This window comes from Mobula birostris, chromosome 22, assembly GCF_030028105.1.
Source record: "Mobula birostris isolate sMobBir1 chromosome 22, sMobBir1.hap1, whole genome shotgun sequence".
NCBI classification, from domain to species: Eukaryota; Metazoa; Chordata; class Chondrichthyes; order Myliobatiformes; family Myliobatidae; genus Mobula; species Mobula birostris.
In genome coordinates this window covers 28779781-28801243 of record NC_092391.1, presented here as the reverse complement: position 1 = coordinate 28801243, position 21463 = coordinate 28779781, and the positions used below count along the sequence as shown (strand labels likewise).

General features: G+C 44.5%; 1 protein-coding gene across 8 annotated transcripts in view; it reads right to left on the bottom strand.

Moving 5' to 3' along the window:
* The window catches only part of sardh (sarcosine dehydrogenase), a 59865-nt gene extending 41149 nt beyond the window's left edge, over positions 1-18716 (bottom strand). Inside the window, exons 1-3 of one of the 8 annotated variants that reach the window (XM_072240486.1) lie at positions 18074-18317; positions 13429-13521; positions 1219-1552 (exon numbers count right to left, since the gene is read on the bottom strand). In XM_072240486.1, the coding sequence (XP_072096587.1) occupies positions 1219-1546 (328 nt within the window). In that variant the 5' untranslated portion in view covers positions 1547-1552; positions 13429-13521; positions 18074-18317. Of the gene's footprint in view, positions 1-1218; positions 1553-13428; positions 13522-14745; positions 14780-17608; positions 17784-18073; positions 18318-18624 lie in introns of those variants that run through there. The other 7 variants (XM_072240487.1, XM_072240491.1, XM_072240485.1 and 4 more) reach the window with 7 other exon arrangements.
* Between the last annotated feature and the right edge of the window lie 2747 nt (positions 18717-21463).

The window sequence follows — 21463 nt, the reverse complement described above, 5'->3', positions numbered from 1 at the left end:
TGCAAAACTCTATCTCAGTGCGTCTTAAATATATTTAATGAGGTAGCCTCTACTGCTTCACTGGGCAGAATATTCCACAGATTTACTACTTCCTGGGAAAAGCAGATACCTCTCACCTCGGTCTTCTGTCGGTGATCTCTCGTCTCGAATCTTGAAGCCATGACCCCTGGTTCTGGTCTCACTTATCAGTGGAAACAATTTTCCACCTCTATCTTATCTATCCCTTTTATCACTTTATATTTTTATATAAGATCCCCTCTTATTCTTCTAAATTCCAGTGACTATAGTCCCAGGCACTCTATCTCTCCTCATAGGCTACCACCCTCCTCTCCAAAATCAACCTGGTAAACTTCCTTTGTACAGTCTCCAAAGCCAGTATACCTTTCCTCAAGGATGAAGATCAGAACTGCATGCAGTACTCAGGTGTGGTCTCACCTGTACCTGTACAGCATAATCTCCTGCTCTTAAATTTAATCCCTCTAGCAATGAAGGCCATTTGCCTTCTTAATAATTTGTTGGACCTGCAAATCGACCTTTTGTGATTCATGCACAAGCACTCGCAATTCCCTCTGCACAGCAGCCTACTGCAATCTTTCAGCATGGAAATAATAATCTGATCTTCTATTTTCCTTTCAAAGTGGAGGACCTTGCATCTACCAACGTATTCCATCTGCCCGACCACTGCTACCCACTTAACCTATCTACATCTCTCTTCAGACTCTCCACATCTTTTTCACAATTTGTCTTTCCATGCAATTTAGTGCTCTCAGCAAAAATGGCACACAGTCTACTCTTCCAACTCATTAATGTAAATCATGAAGGGCTGCCAGTCCAGCATTAGCGTCTGCCCTCACCACTGATACCAACCAGAAAAATACCCATTTATCACAACTCTCTGCCATCTATCAGTTAACCAATAATGTATCAGCCATGCTAATACATTACCTCCAACTCCACGCAAACTTACCATATGGTTAAGTCTTTCATGTGGCACCTTATCAAACTCCCTTTGGACATCCAGGTATACAACATCCACCTATTCCCTTCTATCCACTGCACTCACTATGATTCTCAGAGAGTGTCAAATTCCTCCACAGTTTCCTTCTCACCCCAACTGAGCAGCATTTGGCTTTCACTCTATTCACTTTGTATTTGCAAATGTAGTCTCTGGCACTCTGACCTCACCCTTGCCCACCCTAAGCCAACCCTCATCCTTACCAGCTGTGTGCCAAGTAGTGCCAGCCGTCAGCTGGTCGCGCTCCAGCAGGACCACGTTGGTCATCCCCATTTTTGTCAAATGGTACAGCGTTTGACAGCCCACACTGCCACCACCCATCACCACCACATCGGCGCATTCTGGCAATGATTTTGTTGGACCTTTCCCGTCTAGTTTCTCCTGTTTGAGGGATTTACTGCCGGGCACGTTCCCTTCCGGTGTCAAGCTCCGTGAAGCTGAACTGAAATACTGTAGACCAGATTTTGTCAGGAAATTCTGGGAGTTCCTGCAGAAAGTTGCTATTCGGAGAGTAGAGGCGGTGGAGCTCATGGTCAACTGTAAAGCAAAAAAATAAGACTTAGGTTAGTGACTCCTGGTCCACTCAAAAGTCCTCATCCTTGTTTTTAAATCCTTCCACATTAGATTATGAGGACACGCAGTCCTCTTTTATTGTCATTTAGTAATGCATGCATTAAGAAATGATACAATGTTCCTCCAGGATGCTATCACAGAAACACAAGACAAACCAAGACTGAAAAACTGACAAAAACCACATAATTATAACATATAGTTACAACAGTGCAAAGCAATACCGTAATTTGATAAAAAAAAGACCATGGGCACGGTAAAAAAAAGTCTCAAAGTCCCATCATCTCACGCAGACAGTAGAAGGAAGAAAAACTCTCCCTGCCACGAGCTTCCAGCGCTGCAAGCTTGCCGATGCAGCACCCTGGAAGCACCCGACCACAGCTGACTCTTGACTTGAGTCCGTCCGAAAACTTCGAGCCTCCAACCAGCCCTCCAACACCGAGCACTGAGCACCATCTCTGCTGAGCGCTTCGACCCCGGTCCCGGCAACAGGCAATAGGCAAAGCTGAGGATTTGGGGCCTTCCCCTCCGGAGATTCTCGATCGCACAGTAGCAGCGGCAGCGAAGCAGGCATTTCAGAAGTTTCTCCAGATGTTCCTCCGTGCTTCTCACGTCTGTCTCCATCAAATCAGGATTGTGCACGGTACCTACTTACAAATACGATATCATTTCGGAGCGGCCATGTGCACTGCATCGCGTCACCATCTTCTCCTCCCCTCCTTTCCATTGCTTCATTCCCCCCTGCAACCATTTTTATCATTAGTACTGATGGGTTTCATTATTCCCACTTAAAACTCTGGACTTCTCTTCTTAAACTTCCCTTCTTCTCTCAGTTTCTAACATGTTTCTAACACCTACCTAGCTCTTTGACCAAGTTCAAAGTAAATTTATTATCAAAGTATGTATATGTCATCAAATACTGCCCTGAGATTCATGGTTTCTGCAGGCAAAAACAATAGAATCAACAAAAAACTACATACAAAGACTGACAAGCAACCAATGTGCAAAAGAAGACAAAATGCAAATACAAAAGTAATAATAATAATAATAATAAGTAAAGAAATAATATTGAGAACATAAGTGGTAAAGTCCTTGTAAGAGAGTTCATAGGTTGTGGAATCAGTTCAGAGTTGTTGTGAGTGAAGTTATCCATGCTGCCTGATGGTTGAAGGGTAACGGCTGTTCCTAAACCTGGTGGTGTGGGACCTAAAGCTCTTGTACCCCTTTCCCGATGGTAACGGTGAGAATAGAGCATGGCCTGGATGGTGGGGCCCCCTGATCTTTCTTGTGCCAGTGCTCTCTGTAGTTCTTTGCACCCATCGTAACACCTCATGTGGCTTGATGTCAATTTTTGACTGACGATGTCTGAATCATACCAAAAGATGCTATATAATTGCATGTCATCTGTAAAAGTTATCTAATCTCCTTATTAAAGGTGAAAGACACCCTTGACACAAGTGAGGTTCTAGACTGTCATCACAATTGTGCTGTTGAGCAGTAAAATCTCTTGCTCCGATGAAGAATAATGTTCTCCTTTTGTCCCCTCCTTGTACAGCGCCGACATCTTTTCAAACCTGAAATTAGCCAGACAAGCATCCCCCAGAAAGACTACTTTAAAGCAGAAACTGTCAATTTGGTCCATTATGTGAGATAAAATGGGGCAGAGTTGGCTACAGTAATATAGCTTTTTGTACAAATATATTACATACAACTCTGGTTATTAAATGTGCCCCTACACATGTCACTAACTGGCACTTGTTGTATAGTCTTATCTCGCCTGTCCTTTCAAACAAATAATAGATGTATCACAGGCATTGCCAAATTTGTAAGAGGTTAGGCAGTTACAGGAGGGGAGTGTCTATGCTGATAAAGGAATACAATAAGTGCAGCTTCATAGTGGAAATGAACAAAGATCAGAAAATTCTGAAAATACTCAGGACAGGCAGTACTTCAGAAAAAAACATAAATAAGTATTTGAAGGGCAACAAACACAAAATGCTGGAGGAACTCAGCAGGTCAAGAAACATCTGAAGACAAATAAACGGCCAAAGTTTCAGGCCAAGACCATACATTAGGACTGAAAAGGAAAGGGGAAGATGGTTGAGGGAAGGGAAGGAGTACAAGCTAGGGGTGTTAGGTGAAGCCAGGTGAGGGGGAAAGCAGGTGGGTGGGGGAGGGGTGAAGTGAGAAGCTGGGAGGTGATGGGTGGATGAGTTACGAGGCTGGAAGGTGATAGGAGAGGAGTGTAGACCATGGGTGAAAGGGAAGGAAGAGGGGCAACAGAGGATGGTGATGGGCAGGTGATGAGGAGGGGCAAGAGGAGAACCATTAGGGGGAATAATTATTTCAGGTCTGTCCTCTTGCATTGAAATACAGCTCTAACAGGCTCAAAGGTATTGCAGAGGACATTGGAGTGGCGAAGGGAAAAAGAAGAAAGTATGTATATGATATTATGGAATGCGTGTTAAAATTAACTTTAATAGGTATTATAGAGGGTAAAAATGGGACAGCTAAAGGAAGAAATGATGGTTAAGGTACCCTTTCTTTTCCTATTCCCCTCTCTTTTGGTGCCTTAATCCTGCAACCCTCCTGTCGTTTAACTTTTTTTCTGCCTTCAACCTTGCTACCTCCTGCTCCTAGTTAACAGGCTAATAAGACAACTCCTGTATCTATGTAACATTCAAAACGACTGAACGGTCTCCTCCTCATCTCAGGTAAGAGGCTCAGAGGCTTGAATAGCTTGTTCTGGTTGCTTTGCCCATGATTGCAAAGACGCCCCGTAATTAATTTGCTGAAGTGCACGCACTGTTAGCCAAGGTCAAAGTCACATTCACTGTCATATGCACCGGTACATGCATGCACAGCCACAATATAAAACTAGCCACATGGAACTGTGATATTGCAGCAGTTACAAAAAGCTTAAACTGGAAGGGAGCATACTGGAAACTCTCAGATCAGGCAACTTCTGAGGAAAGAGAAACATTAGTTTCTCACGGTGGTGTCTGAAAAGAAGATGCTGCCTAAGTTGCATGCCATCTTGGTCAATGTCTCCCATCCACTACATAATGTACTGGGTGGGCACAGGAGTACATTCAGCCAGAGACTCATTCGACCGAGATGCAACACAGAGCGCCATAGGGAAGTCATTCCTGTCTGTGGTCATCAAACTTCACAACTCCTCCCTTGGAGGGTCAGATACCCTGAGCCAATAGGCTGGTCCTGGACTTATTTCATAGTTTACTGGCATAATTTACATATTACTATTTAACTATTTATGGTTCTATTACTTTTTATTATTTATGGAGCAACTGTAATGAAAACCAATTTCCCCCGGGATTAATAAAGTATGACTATGACTATGACTATGTTTGACGGAAAGTCCCAGACCTGAAACATTAGCTCTGTACAGATGCCACCTGACCTGCTGAGTGCTTCCAATATTTTCTGCTTTTATTTCATATTTCCAGCATCTGCAGATATTTATTATTTTCTAAAACAAGAATGGGAACTTAATATTCTCTCTACACTGTGTTCATGGCCCAACACATTGGTGCAATTACGAAGAAGGCACGCCAGCAGATATACTTCATTAGGAGTTTGAGGAGATTTGGTTTGTCACCGAATGCCCGAGCAATTTCTTCAGATGTACCATGGAGAATATTTTGACTGTTGTGTCACCATCTGGTATAGACATGGCAATGCACAGGATTGGTAAAACAAAAAGCTGCAGAAGGTTGTAAACTTACCCATCTCCATCATGGGCACTGGCCTCCGCACCACTGAGGACATCTACAATAAGAAATGCCTCAAGAAGGCAGCATTCATTATCAGCCAGGATATGCCCTCTTCTCATTAGTAGATAGACAGATAGATACTTTATTGATCCCAAAGGAAATTACAGTGCCACAGTAGCATTACAAGTGCACAGATATACAAATATTAGAAGAAAGCTACGAAAGGATTTTTAAAAAAAATTACCTCAAACAGTCTAACAGAAGGGGCTCATCACTTTCCCAGTTACAGGTTGACTCATTATAGAACCTAATGGCTGAAGGTAAGAATGACCTCATATAGTGTTCTTTAGATCAGCGTAGTTGCCTTAGTCTATTACTAAAAGTGCTCCTCTGTTCAGCCAAGGAGGCACGCAGAGGGTAAGCAACATTGTCCAGAATTGCCAGGATTTTAATTAGGGTCCTTTGTTCTACCACAGCCTTCGGTGTGCCCAGTTTAACTCCTATAACAGAGCCAGTCTTTCTAATCAGTTTATTGAGCCTGTCGGTATCACCCGTGTTGATGCCACTGCCCCAGCACACCACTGCACTGAAGATTGTACTGATAGAACATGTGAAGGAGAGGCCTGCATACTCCAAAGAACCTCAGGAAGTAAAGGCGACTCTGGCTCTACTTGTACACAGCCTCTGTGTTGGTGCTCTACTCATCTGTCATCCAGGTGCCCCCCTAGGTACTTGCAGGTCCTCACCATCAATCGTAACAGGGAGCAGTGCAGGCTTAGCCTTCCTAAAATCTATCACCATCTCCTTTGTCTAACTGATGTTGAGCTGCAGATGATTCAGCTTGCACTGTTTGACAAAGTCCTCCACCAGGACCCTATGTTCATCCTCCTGCCCTCCCTTTATATACCCAACCACTGCAGTCATCAGAGAATTTCTGCAGATGACATGCCTCAGTGTTGTATCTAAAGTCCAAGGTATACAGGGTAAACAAGAAAGGAGCCAATATAGTGGGTACAGAACCATGACGACACACACTCAACATTTTAGGAATAGCTTCTTCCCCTCTGCCATTAGATTTCTGAACGGTCCATGAAACCATGAGCCCTACCTTACTAATTTGCTCTCTGCACAACATATTTTTCATATTTCTTATTGTACCTTACATTCATTTTTCATGTATTGCACTGTATTGCTGCCCCAAAGTAACAATTTTCACAACATAGTGGCCACTTTATTAGATATAGCTATACACCTGCTCCGTAATGCAAATATCTGATCAGCCAATCATGGCAGAAACTCAATACATAAGAGCATACAGACATGGTCAAAAGGCTCAATTGCTGTTCAGACCAAACATCAGAATGGGGAAGAAATATGATCTAAGTGACTTTAACCATGGCATCCTGATGGTGCCAGATGGGGTGGTTTGAGTATGTCAAAAACTGCCAATTTCTTGAGATTTTCACGCACAACAGTCTCTAGAGTTTACAGAGAATGGTGTGAACAACAAAAAAATCATCCAGCAAGTAAGAGTTCAGTGGGGAAAAATGTCTTGTTAATGAAAGAGGTCAAAGGAGAATGGCCAGACTGGTTCAAGCTGACAAGAAGGTGACAGTATCTCAACTGTGTTACAACAGCGGTGTGCAGAGGACAGCTGAGTGTTAGAGCTGAAGATGGGCAGTTGGTATACAAGCAGAGGTAGTGTGTAGTGAGATTGTCAGGAACGACAGGCAAAATTGCAGTCAGTGGATGAGCTGCAGTGTAACAGTGGGACGAAATCGAACAGGGTGAAGAATACAGGTGTTATATTTGAATGTACAGAGTATATGGAACAAGGTAGATAATCTTGTAGTGCAATTAGAGATTGGCAGGTATGACGTTATGGGCATCACTAAATTGAGGCAGAAAGAAGATTATAGTTGGGAGTTTAACATCCAAGGATACATATTGTATGGAAAGGATAGACAGGTAGGCAGAAAGAGGTGTCATAGGATCAGAAGATGTAGAGTTGTTGTGGGCAGGGTTAGGGAACTGCAAGGTTAGAAAAACCTGATGAGAGTTATATACAGGCCTCTGAACAGTAGCCAAGATGTGAGCTACAAATTACAATGGGACATAGAAAAGGTATGTCAAAAGGACAATGTTACAATACTCATGGGGAATTTCAATATGCAGGTAGATTGGGAAAAATCAGGTTGGTGCTGATTTTGAATCCCAAGAGAATGCATTTGTAGAATGCCTATGGGATGACCTTTTACAGCAGCTTGTGGTTGAGCCCATTAGGGGATCAGCTATTCTGGAATGGGTGCTGTGTAATGGGCCGGATTTGATTAGGGAGTTAAGGTAAAGGACTCCTTAGGAGGCAGTGATCATTATATGATAGGATTCACCCTGCTGTTTGAGAGGGAGAAGCTAAAGTCAAATGTATCAGTATTACAGTCTTAGTAAATGGAATTACAGAGGCATGAGAGAGGAGCTGACCAAAGTTGATTAGAAGGGGACACTGGAGGGATGATGGTAGAGCAGCAATGGCTGGAGTTCCTAGGAGCTATTCGGAAGGTGCAGGATAGATATACCACAAAAACAAAGTGGCACTCTAAAGGCAGGGTGACACAACCAAGGCTGAAAAGTGAAGTCAAAGCAAATATAAAAGCAAAAGAGACGGCATATAATAGAGCAAAAACCTATGGGAAATTAGAGGACTGGGAAGCTTATAAAAAGCAACAGAATGCAACTAAAAAGCCATAAGGGGCAGAAAGATGAAATATGAAGGTAAGCTACCCAGTAATATAAAAAAGGATGCATATGTTTTTTTTCCAAAAATGTGAAGAGTAAAGAAGAGGCAAGAATGGATTTCAAACCACTGGAAAACGATGCTGGAGAGGTAGTAATGGTGGACAAGGAAATGGCAGATGAACTGGGTGTATTTTGCATCAGTCTTCACTGTGGAAGACAGTGGCAGTATGCCAGAAGTCCAAGAGTGTCAGGGGGCAGAAGTGAGTGCAGTTGCTATTATCGGGGGATGATGCTTGGGAAGCTGAAAGGCCTGAAGGTAGGTAAGTCACCTGGATCAGATGGACTACACCTGATGGTTCTGAAAGAGATAACTGAAGAGATTGTAGAGGCATTAGTAATGAGCTTTCAAGAATCATTATATTCTGCATGGTTCCAGAGGGCTGGAAAATTGCAAATGTCACTCCATTCTTTAAGGGAGGGGGGCAGAAGAAAGGAAATTATAGGCCAGTTAACCTGACCTCAGTGGCTGGGAAGATGTTGGAGTCAATTGCTAAGAATGAGATTTTCAGGTACTTGAGGGCACCTGATAAAATGGTCCAAAGTCAGCATGGTTTCCTTAAGATAAAATCTTGCCTGACAAATGTGTTGGAAGTCTTTGAGGAAATAACAAGCAGGATAGACAAAGGAGAATCAAGGGAAGTTGTGCACTTGGATTTTCAAAAGGCCTTTGACAAGGTGCCACACACGAGGCTGCTTAGCAAGATTAAAGTCCATGGTATTACAGGAAAGATACTAGCATGGATAGAGCATTGGCTGATTGGAGGGAGACAAAGAGTGGGAATAAAGGGAGCCTTCTCTGATTGCCAGTGATTTGTGGTGTTCCACAGGGGTCTGTGTAGGAACCGATTCTTCTTACATTATATGTCAATGATTTGGATGATGGAATTGATGGCTTTGTGGCCAAATTTGTGGATGATACAAAGATAAATAGAGGGTTAGGTAGTTTTAGGAAGGCTGCAGGAGGACTTAGATAGATTAGGAGAATGGGCAAAGAAGAGGCATATGGAATACAGTGCCAGGAAGAGTATGGTCATGCACTATGGTAGAGGAATAAGAGTGTAGACTACTTGTTAAACAGGGAGAAAATTCAGAAATCCAAGGTGTAAAGGGTTCGGGAGTCCTGTGCAGGATTTCCTAAAGGTTAGTTTGTAGGTTGAGTCTGTTGCAAAGAAGGCAAATGCAATATTAGCATTCATTTCAAGGGGACTAGAATATTAAACAAGCAAGGAGGTAATGCTGAGGCCTTTTAAGGCAATGCTGAGGCCTCACTTAGAGTATTGAGAGAACTTTTTTGGCCCCTTATCTAAAAAAGGATATGCTTCAAAGGAAGTTCATGAAAATGATTCCAGGAATGAAAGGCTTGTCATATGAAGAGTGTTTGATGGCTCTGGGCCTGCACTGCAATTCAGAAGAATGAGGGAATACTTCATTGAGACCTATCGAATATTGAAAAGCCTATATAGAGTGGATGTGGAGAAGATGTTTCTTATAGTGGGGAAGTCTAAGACCAGAGGGCACAGCCTTAGACTAGGGTACCATCCATTTAGAACAGAGATGAGGAGGAATTTGTTTAGCCAGAGGCTGGTGAATCTGTGGAATTCACTGCCACAGGCAGCTGTGGAGACCAGGTCAATTAGGTTGCTAGATTCTTGATACCTTGGCATGAAAGGTTATGGGAAGAAAGCAGGAGAAAGGGGTTGAGAGGGAAATGGATATGATCAAATGGCAGAGCAGACTCAGTGGGCTGAACAACGGCCTAAATCTGCTCCAATGTCTCATGGTCTAAAGTCATGAAGACCCTACGTGGACAGAAACTTCCCACTGTGGGGAAGATCAAAAACTAGAGGACATCGATTGAAGGTGTCAGGCAAAACAGTGTAAAGTGATGTGAAGATAAAACTTTTCAGGCATTATGAGTGGCTAGGGTCTGGAATACTGGGATTATCAGTGGTTGCAGTTTCAACTGCAGATTCAAACGGGATAAGTACCTGAAAGGCAAGAATTTGCAGGGCTCCTTTGATTGGTTCAATGGACATAAAAGTCTCCCTTCCTGCCATGACTTTTCTGTGACTCTGAATTGTGCATCAGAACTCTGTTCATCAGCTATCAGGTAAATGAACAACAATTGTTTAGTACAAAGTCCCTGGATCAACATGTGCACAATTATGTAAATCAATGAATACACAGATTCTGGGCTTCCAATATTCAAGATTCACTTTGACCAATACTTAACCCTAATACCTATGACATCCATTGAGAAAGTATAAAAAGGTCTCCTCCCACAAATATGGCCAGAAACTCGGAGTCATTCTGACTCACTCAGTGTCATAACAGGTCCGGCTTCTAGATGTGCGAATGAGAAATGAACAAGTTAACAGTTTCCCTAATAAAGGAGGGTCTGCAAGAATAGGGGCCTCTAATGGTGTCTCATATGGACTCCAAAGCTGGGTGGGGTGGGAGCAAAGAAATGGTAGGAATCTCCGGACATAATGAAACTTGGTAGGAGTGGATCTCAGACATACAGAGGAGGTGGGAGGAAGGAGAGAGTGAGGAAAAGGGAGGAAAGGGAAGGGAAGCAAATGAAGGGAGTGGAGTGAATGGAAGATGGGGTAGATGAGGGTCATCTGGGTAAGGGAGATAGAGGGAGTGAGGATGATCGGGGGGAGTGAGGAAAATCGAGGGAGGTGTGTAGTATGGGAAATTGAGGGAGTAAGGAAGTTTGAGGGGCATTGTTCCATCTAAACTGCGCTGTAACTGAAATATAGTAATGGCCACTCAGTAACTAAAATGCTCCCGTGGACATAGCCTGTTACCATGCATAGACATCCCAATTCACCCAGAAGTTCCGGGAGTCTCCCGCATATTGATAGCAACTCCCTGATGCCCGCAAATTATATACAATATCCTGCAAATCGATTTTTTTGAGAGCGAGCGAGAGGGAGAGAGAGAGAGAGACAGAGAGAGCGAGTGACAGATGCAGTGAGAGAGTGACAGAGAGAACATCCTGATTGGTCTCTCTTGTGCTAAGTAGACCTATCAGTTTTCTCTGCGGGCGGGCTTTACAGTCAACCTCTCTCTCTCTCTTTCATTGTCCACCAGTTCAGTTTAGTGTCCTGCAGTGCCATGGCAGAGTGTTCCAAAAATAGAAAATATATAACATGTCAGTCAGTCAGTCAGTGGGTGCCGTCCCGAATCCAGAGTTGGTGGCTATGCACCCCCATCTTCTTTGATCTTGTGCTCTTTTTCTGGCCTCAGCATAACTTAACCCAGTCCACTGCCTCACATTATCATACCTGCCTTCCTCGTTCCCTCTTTCCTTCTGTCATCCCTTCCAATAACAATTTCTGCAGTCCACCATTTCTTAACAAGTGCCCGGCATATTCCAGCTTCTTTTTCTGCACATTCCTCAGCAACCCCTTTTCTCTCCTCGCTCTCTTCAACACTTCCATATTACTGACTTTCATCACCCATCTAATTTTCTGCATTCTCCTTAAACACCACATTTCAAATGCCTTCAGTCGTCATTGCGCTTCCTTGCACAAGGTCCATGGTTCGACTCCATGCAACAGACTGCTCCAGACGTAGCATTTCCAAATTCTACAACGCAGCCCAAAGTCCAACCTCTTGCCACACAGCACGTCACTCGGGCTCCAGAACGTTGATCTTGCAATCTCAATTTTTCATCTAATTTCTGTATCACATTTCCCATCCTCTATGACCATCCCTCCCAAGTACATAAACTTCCGTCATCCATCATCTTTGCTACCATCATCTTTGTCTTTGCAGTATTTATTTTCATTCCAAATCGTTCCCCTTCAGCATTTATCTTATCTACTATTCTGAGCAACTCGTCCTCAGTCTCAGCAAACAACACTGAATCATCTGCATACCCCAAGTTGTTCACTGTCACTCCTCCAATTTGGACACCAGCTTCATCGTCAGCACCCTGAAGATTACCTCTGAGTAAATGTTAAATAATAAAGGGGAGATAATGTAGCCCCGGCGAACCCCTTTTTGGATCTCAACGTCCGGTGAATTCCAACCATTAATTCTTATTACTGCCTTTTGATGCCAGTACAGACTCGCAATCAGTCGAACATCTTTCTCATCCAGCCCCAATGAGCCCCAATGACAAAGGGCGATGATCTCCTTATGAGCCAACGGCCACCTTCTATGGAAGAGAATAAAGCCTCACCACATATCTCTCTCTTACAAATCGTATGCTATGCACTTAGTTAGAAGAGACGTGCGTTGTGCAGTTGAACCTGGGCCCCTTGCGAGCGATTCTGCTGTACATAGCCACAAAGAAGAAGATAACGACCTTGGGAATTGTAGGTCTGTTGGGAATTAAGGTGGCACACCAAATCCGAAAGGACGTGTGGCACTGGCTAATGATAGACTGAAAACTAGGGGAAGTACCTTATGGATAGGGACATGGAATGTTCAAACAATGTATCAAGTGGGGAAGCTTGATAATGCAATTCTTGAGATATCTTGAATGAAGCTGGATATTATGGGAGAAAGCGAAGTCCGTTGGACAGAGGCTGGAACAGTTGACAAGAATGATTTTGCGATGATATACTCTGGAGGAGAGAGCCATGCCAATGGCATTGGAATTATTATGAAGAAGAAAATCTACAATGCACTGGATGGGTTTTGGTCCATATCTGATAGAGTCATAATGGTAAAATTAAAAGGAAAGCCTTTCGACGTTACGGTAGTCCAAGTGTATGCACCAACAGGTGAGCATGAGGATGAAGAGGTGGAACGGTTTTATGAGGATGTAGAATCTGCTTTAAAAAATGCAAAGAGCTCTGATGTACTTTTCGTTATGGGAGATCTGAATGCTAGAGTAGGCAACGTGAAATACAAGGATATCATTAGTCAGTATGGCTTAGGTGAGAGAAATGAAAGGGGGGGAAGATTTATACAATTTTGCGAACAGTGTGAGCTGATGGTAGCAAACACATGGTTCAAATTACCCAAACGAGAATTATACATTTGGAAGAAGCTGGGGATACCAGAAGGAGACAAATTGACTATATTGCAGTGAGGAAACGCTTCAGGGGAAGTATTAGGATGGCCAAGACTTATCCGGGTACCGATATAGGCTTGGATCACAACCCGGTGGTTGTTAGGGTGAAGATTGCACTAATGACTAAGATTAAGGCTGCAACCAAGAAAGCCAGGCTGGATATGGACTTACTGAAGAAGAGCGAGTATAGTGAAAGATTTTCTGCAGCGGTACAAAATAGGTTTAAAGGACTGAGCGTAGAAGACATGGAGCAGACACCAGATAACATGTGGTCAAACCTGAAGGGCTGTATGCAAATGGCAGCTGAAGAATGTCTCCCCAAAAGAAGGCGCGTAGCTAAACAAGCCTGGATGACGGATCACGTTCTGAAGCTCATGGAAGAGAGAAGGAAACACAAGAAGGACACATCTAAGTACAAGGAATTGGACCAACAAATAAGAGCAGAATGTGCAAAAGCTAAAGAACAATGGTTTATCAAACATTGTGAAAAGATAAGAGACCATGGACATGTTGCATCATTCAAGGGATATGCACAGGGAGATTACAGAGATGACCAACAGGAACGGGAAACAATCAAGGACTGGCATTATTCAAGACAAGGATGGGAACATACTCTTTGAGAATGACAAGGTGGAAAGTAGATGGATGGAATACATTAGGGAATTGTACTACGATGCTAGAAATGATCAAGTGAGTGAGAAGAACATGGACGGAAGGTCCGGAAATTTTGGTAGTGGAAGTAAGAGCAGCCACTGGAAAGTTTAAAAACTGGTAAAGCTTGTGGTGTAGATGGTATTACAGCCGAAATGTTGAAATGCCTTGGCGACCCAGAGGTTGAGGAGGTCACGAGGCTTTGCAATACAATCTACTCAACAGGAAAGTGGCCAACAGATTTTGTGGTGTCAGAGTTTGTCATGATCATAAAGAAAAGTAAGAGCACGAAATGCTCAGACTTTAGAACTTATAAGTCATGCCTCCAAGATCTTGCTAGTAATACCTCTAAGCAGAATAAAAAGGACAGTTCTTAATGAAATTAATGAGTGCCATAGCAGATTTATACCGGGTAACGGTACCCGTGAAGGGATTTTCAATTTGTGACTGATTGTGGAATGAGGTCTAGTCTAGAAAGAAAAAAGACATTTACATGTGCTTCCTGGATTACTAAAAAGCTTTTGACCGAGTCAGTCATGAACAGCTGGTCAATTGCCTGAACGAAGTTTACCCCTGCCTAATAGGGGTCAAAAATAATGACAGTTTTGCTTGCTGCACTGTTTGCAACAGTGACTTTTCTATTGCCCATGGTGGGTTAAACGACTGTAAAAGACATGCTGAGGTGAGTTTAACAGGTGTCATTCGTTCATTGGCATAGTTAACATTATTTAAATTAGCTGGCTAAGTATTACATAAGACAATATAATAAGGATACACCTTATGCTTTTATTTCTTTTAGGGACCACAACATATTAGGGAGGGTAAGCGCAGAGAAGGCTGCTCAAATATTTCACAGTTCTTTTCAGCAGAAAACCAAAGTCTGACAGTGAAGATCACTAGAGCTGAGGTGTACTTTACATCTTTCATTGTTGAGCACAACCTACCATTCCAGGTGTGTAAGCACAGAGGCAAGCTGTTCAGGAAAATGTTTCCTGATTCAGAAATAGAAAATAACTCATCAACCAAAACCTGTTCATCAACCAAGACAGCAGCTATTGTCACATCACAGTACAAGGAAAGTTTGCAAAATAGAAAAGCTATTTGCATTAGCATTTAGCTATTAGCATTGAGACTGCCAACAAAATACTCAACAAGGAACACACATCAAAGTTGCTGGTGAACGCAGCAGGCCAGGCAGCATCTCTAGGAAGTGGTACAGTCGACGTTTCGGGCTGAGACCCTTCGTCAGGACTAACTGAAGGAAGAGCTAGTAAGAGATTTGAAAGTGGGAGGGGGAGGGAGCCTGAAACGTCAACTGTACCTCTTCCTAGAGATGCTGCCTGGCCTGCTGCGTTCACCAGCAACTTTGATGTGTGTTGCTTGAATTTCCAGCATCTGCAGAATTCCTCGTGTTTACCTTTTTAAACTCAACAAGGAATATATATTTATATATGTGTGTATGTAAATAGTTTCAATATGTGATCAAATAAATTGTTGTGTTCTTTCATAATCAAATGTCCTGTATTCATACACCCTTGGAGGTCGCCCGGGGGCGGCGGATATCGAGTTGCGGGGGGGGGGGGGCGGCGGTGGTGGTGCTACCTCCCTGAAATTAGCTTTTGCAGGGTGGGATGTCTGCAAGCAGCAGGAATGAAAACAGACAAGAAAACGTTTACTAAACGTGAAAGATTTCCTTTGTTGTATTATATTTAATTACACCCTCCAATTAACAAACAAAAAAAGTGTGTGATTTTTCAATTTTCATTCTAAATATTCATTGTCCTTCCAGTAGGATGGCAGCGCGGACGGACACCGCGTCCCCTCGGGGGCCAACCAAAGGTGTTTTTTTTATAATTTGGTAATTTTTAAAAATTTATTTGATAAGACGCTTCTGGACTCCGAAAACTTTGGGTACAGCAGGCCTACCGTGTCAGTGCGCTGCTCGTTGATCGGAGTAGCCGGCTGGGGTGTCAAAGCAGCCGGCCTGTGTGCCAGAGGAGCTGGACTAGATTCGATGGAGCTGACCCAAGTATAGATCGTGTTGTTGCCCGCTACTCAAAGGCACCGTAGCTGGTGCGCAAAAGCAGCGTGCAGTGTAGCCGTGGGAGACTGTCTTGGATATTTCCCTTGCGATCGTAGGACACTGATAATGTAAAATGCGGAGCTGCAGTAGCCTGGCATTCGTGCTTAGTTGGGGGGGGGGGAGCGAGCTGGCCTTTCCCGTCGATGCTGTTCTCCAGTGTTCAATCGGTGGAATAACAGGCTGGGTTGCCGGGATCTGCACCATCAATTTGCCGGACATGTCGCGTAGGCTCTTGGACTATCTATGCATGTTTTTTTGCGTAACTGTGAGTTCTCTCTGCTTGCTATTTTGAGTGTGCCCGTGTGTCTTGCACCTTGACCCTAGAGAGGAACGTTGTTTTGTTCAGCTGTAGCCTTGTATGATTGATAAGTAAACGATTCGATTTGTATGCATATTACAAAACAAAACATTTAAGGTGCCGTGCAGTTTTCGGACCATATGAAAATTTCCTGCTCAAAGCAATCGTTGACCCATGCAGCTGTAAAAAATAAAGCGAACGTTGTGGGCTAGGCAGATCCGGGGCGGGGGGGGGACGGGGTTGAGGGAGATCTAGGAGGGTTAGGAAGATCAAAAGGCGAGGATAATGGGGGTTGGGGGTTTAGAGAGATCGAGGAGTTTTAAGGGAGATCTGCAGGGGGTTGTTAGAGAGAATGAGGAGTGGGATGCTGAGGTTGCGGGAATTAGAGGGAGGTGAGGGGTTAGGGAGATCGGCAGGGTAGGAAGATTGAGAGGGCTAGAGGAAGATACGCAGAGGGCTATGGAGATCGAGGGTTGGGGTGGTGAGAGCGATCGATGGGTGGGGGTAATTGGGTGAGAGGAAGATCAGAGATGGGGAGAGGGAGAAAGGTTTGTGCGAGGGGAAAGGGAGATTGGGAGTGTGATTGATGGACGGGGTGAACGGCAGTAAGTTGCAGGAATGGGTCAGAAGATCGAGGGCAGTGGCGGTCTCAGAAACCGTGTGATTTGAGGTGGGAGAGAATGTCTGTATCAGGAACCAGAGAGTATGTGATGGCGCGGTCCCTGAACTAGCAAGGCTGTATCCGGGCGGGAGGGGGTGAAGTATGCAGGGTCTGGTCCCCGCTTCCATTCTCAGTGGGGACGAGCAGTCTCAACCTTGAGGTTCGTCTGCTCACGGGCAGCCACAGAGCAAGAACCCCGAAAGAAACAAGAGAAAATCTGCAGGTTCTGGAAATCCAAGTAACACACACAAAATGCCTGAGGAACTCAGCAGGCCAGGCTGCACCTATGGAAAAGAGTACATACAGTAGACGTTTTGGGCCGAGACCCTTCAGCAGGTTAATTATCCCTCCCCTCCCCCCGCCCTTTTAGTCCGACCCGTATCTTTTTCTCCCGTCCTGCTGAAGGGTCTCGGCCCGAAACGTCGACGGTACTCTTTTTCCATCGATGCTGCCTGTCCTGCTGAGTTCCTCCAGCATTTTGTGTGTGAAACCCGAAAGAACTCAACTTTAAAAGAAGACCGACAGCCAATGTGCAGAGAGAGAGCGAAAACACCACACAAATCGTGCAAACAATGAAAGAAAGCAACAGCATTCTGGAGTAAAGTTAGTCTATAGCCCCGAAACCCCTTAGCAGTCTTGCGTTCTCTCCCACACCGAGTGCCATCAGGCCCTGCGAGGCGACACGAACTGCGGCGACCGCAGGGCACAGCTGTCCGGTCCCACTGCCAAAGCTTCCCTCCTTTCTCCCGGCCACCCTCTCCTCACCTGCTTTCCAACCAGCACCGGGACTTAACCCCGCCCCGTACCCGAGGTCCGCGTCAGCGACTGCCCGCAGCTGGGGAAGGGAGGGGGTCGCGCTGGCTGAGGATCAGTGGAGACCTTTGGACCTTTTCAACGTCAATCGCCAGGGTCAGCCCAATCCAGAGGTTACTCAACCCGCACTCTACGCAAAGCTTTCCCGAGGGGTTACACCCATTCTCCGGCCTGACTTCTCAAAGCTGGGATTGGTCAACAAGCCAAACACCAACAGTCTTCGATTTATTAAACGCCACATCAGCAAGTTTCCAATCGCGCGAACTAAAAAAAACGCACGCCACTGCAACCAAGCCAAAGTCGAACGCACAGCCGCGGACTGAAAAAAAAATCATTCAAAAGAAAGAACCTAAACACAGGAGTGTGTAGGGTGTCCAGAGAGGGGTGGCATCTCTGGTAAAGGGGCAGCTCACTCACCTTTGGTGCGGTACACCCCGGTAAGATAGGGACATGCCTGAACTAGCATGCCAGGTCGGCTCCCACCGCATATCCAGCCGCCAGGAAGGCGGGCCCGCAACGCTCGGTGGAGAGTGAAGGGCATGACAAGACACAAGACGTCATGGTCATCCACTGCCTCCGAGGAAGACCCCCGTTTGTATTGCTGGTTCGAACCGCTGGACCGCGACTCCCGAGGTCGGGAGAGTGGGACTGCCCCAGCGGAATGGCTTTTCCAATTCAAAATCTCTCCCGCACGGGTTTCCTGTCATCGTCGGACAAGACGAACCACCACCGCAAAGCACGGGAGATAACCCCAGCCAGCGGGATGGAGTAGTGTTAAATGCCGAATTAAAAATTGTTCTAAACGGCCGGCTGTCACGTCCCAGGATTGAGATTTGACTGGAATTGGAAACGGGGTCTGGGAAGTTAATGGAGCGAAACCCGCGCTTTCGGGGGACTTCCATCCACTTGCCCATGCCTCTGATCCCCTCAGTTACACCGTCCCGTTGGCGCTCCAGAAGCCCCAGTACCTCTTTCCTGTCTGGATGTTGGCTATTGCAACCACAATCCGAACGCGAGTCGCCACATTAATTGTTAATTCTGTTATCTCCCCACGATCGCTGCTTGATCTGCTGAATCTTGTTCCCGAGCCACGTTTTCAGTATCTGAATAATCTTGTTCTTCTACCTCAAAGTTAGGCCACTCCCATCGAATGTTTTAATACTCTGGATGTTCCTGGCTGGGCTAGTATTTTTTGGGGGGGGGGGGAAATAAATGCAGTTCTTTCCAGTATTGCTTATAATAGGCCAAAATATTAGAATAAAATCTACAGATAAATAGATAGATAGACATACTTTATTGATCCCGAGGGAAATTGGGTTTCGTTACAGCTGCACCAACCAAGAATAGAGTATAAATATAGCAATACAAAACCACAAACAATCAAACAATATGCAAACTATGCCAGATGGCAATACGTCCAGGACCAGCCTATTGGCTCAGGGTGTCTGACCCTCCACGGGAGGAGCTTCAAAGTTCGATGGCCTATACTGAATCAAATTATTCCCATCAACCAAGAATCCAAATATGGCAAAATATATTTTCAATTTAATAATTGCCAATGCTTATAAGAACTGCTTATTGTTTTTGCTTGTGCTGTGGAGCATTGTGGGTATGCTATGTTGGCGCCGGAATGTGTGGAGAAAGTTGTAGGCTGCTGACAGCCTAGGTCTGCTGGTCGTTAGCACAGACGATTCATTTCACTCCATGTGATAACTAAATCTGAATATGAACTCCATGCACTTTAAACACGGTGTTTTCTTCTGTGGATGCACAGTAGAGAGTGTTCTAACCGGTATGGAAACATCAATGCCCAGGTGACAGAGAAGGTTACAGAAACCAGTGGATAGAGCTCAGTGCAACGTCGGCAAAGCCCTCCCCTACCATTACCTTTACAGGGGAGCGATGAGAAAAAAAAGCGCCCATCATCGAAGAAACCCACCACCTAGGCTATGCTTTTTGTTGCAACTGCTGCCGGGCAGGAGGTACAGAAGCCTTACATCCCATATGGCATGTTTAGGCACCAGTATTAATTACTGACAACCATCAGGCTCCAGAACCAGCATAGATAACTTAATTCGTCACTATTCTGAGCTGATTCAAAACCTACAGACTCAATTTCAAGGACTCTTTACAACTCATGTTCTCAGTATTTTTGTTTGCACATTGGTTGGTTGTCAGTCTTTGTTTAGGTATAATTTTTCATAAAATTCTACTGTATTTTCTCTGTAAATGCCTGCAAGGAAATGAGTCTCAGGGTTCATCATCTGATACGAACTTCGAACTTTTTCACTTATTTGTATATAGTATATACTTTTTCACTAAAGCTTGAGATCAATACCTCTCGTTATCTTATACACCTCTATCAGGTCACCTCTCATCCTCCGCCGCTCCAAGGAGAAAAGGCCGAGTTCACTCAACCTACTCTCATAAGGCATGCTCCCCAATCCAGGCAACATCCTTGTAAATCTCCTCTGCACCCTTTCTATAGTTTCCACATCCTTCCTGTAGTGAGGTGACCAGAACTGAGCACAGTACTCCAAGTGGGGTCTGACCAGGCTCCTATATAGCTATAACATTACCTCTCAGCTCTTAAACTCAATCTCACAGTTGATGAAGGCCAATGCACCGTATGCCTTTTTAACAACAGAGTCAACCTGCGCAGCAGCTTTGAGTGTCCTATGGACTCGGCCCCCAAGATCCCTCTGCTCCTCCACACTGCCAAGAGTCTTACCATTAATACTATATTCTGCCATCATATTTGACCTACCAAAATGAACCACCTCACACTTATCTGGGTTGAACTCCATCTGCCACTTCTCAACCCAGATTTGCATCCTATTGATGTCCCGCTGTAACCTATCCACAACACCCCCAATCTTTGTGTCATCAGCAAATTTACTAACCCATCCCTCCACTTCTTCATTCAGGTCATTTATAAAAATCAGGAGAGTAGGGGTCCCAGAACAGATCCCTGAGGCACACCACTGGTCACCAAACTCCATGCAGAATATGACCCATCTACAACCACCCTCTGCCTTCCGTGGGCAAGCCAGTTCTGGATCCACAAAGCAAGGTCCCCTAGAATCCCATGCCTCCTTACTTCCTCAATAAGCCTCGCATGGGGTACCTTATCAAATGCCTTGCTGAAATCCATATACACTACATCTACTACTCTACCTTCATCAACATGTTTAGTCACATCCTCAAAAAATTCAATCAGGCTCATAAGGCACGACCTGCCTTTGACAAAGACATGCTGACTATTCCTAATCATATTATGCTTCTCCAAATGTTCCTAAATCCTGCCTCTCAGGATCTTTTCCATCAACTTACCAACCACTGAAGTAAGACTCACTGGTCTATAATTTCCTGGGCTATCTCTACTCCCTTTCTTGAATAAGGGAACAACATCTGCAACCCTCCAATCCATCAGAACCTCTCCCGTCTCCATTGATGATGCAAAGATCATCGCCAGAGGTTCAGCAATCTCTTCCCTCGCCTCCCATAGTAGCCTGGAGTACATCTCCTCCAGTACTGGTGACTTTTCCAACTTGATGCTTTCCAAAAGCTCCAGCACATCCTCTTTCTTAATATCTATATGCTCAAACTTTCCAGTCCACTATAAGTCATCCCGACAATCGCCAAGATTCTTTTCCGTAGTGAATACTGAAGCAAAGTATTCATTAAGTACCTCTGCTATCTCCTCCGGTTCCATACACAATTTTCCACTGTCACACTATTCTCTCATGTCTTATCCTCTTGTTCTTCACATACTTGTAGAATGCTTTGGGGTTTTCTTTAATCCTG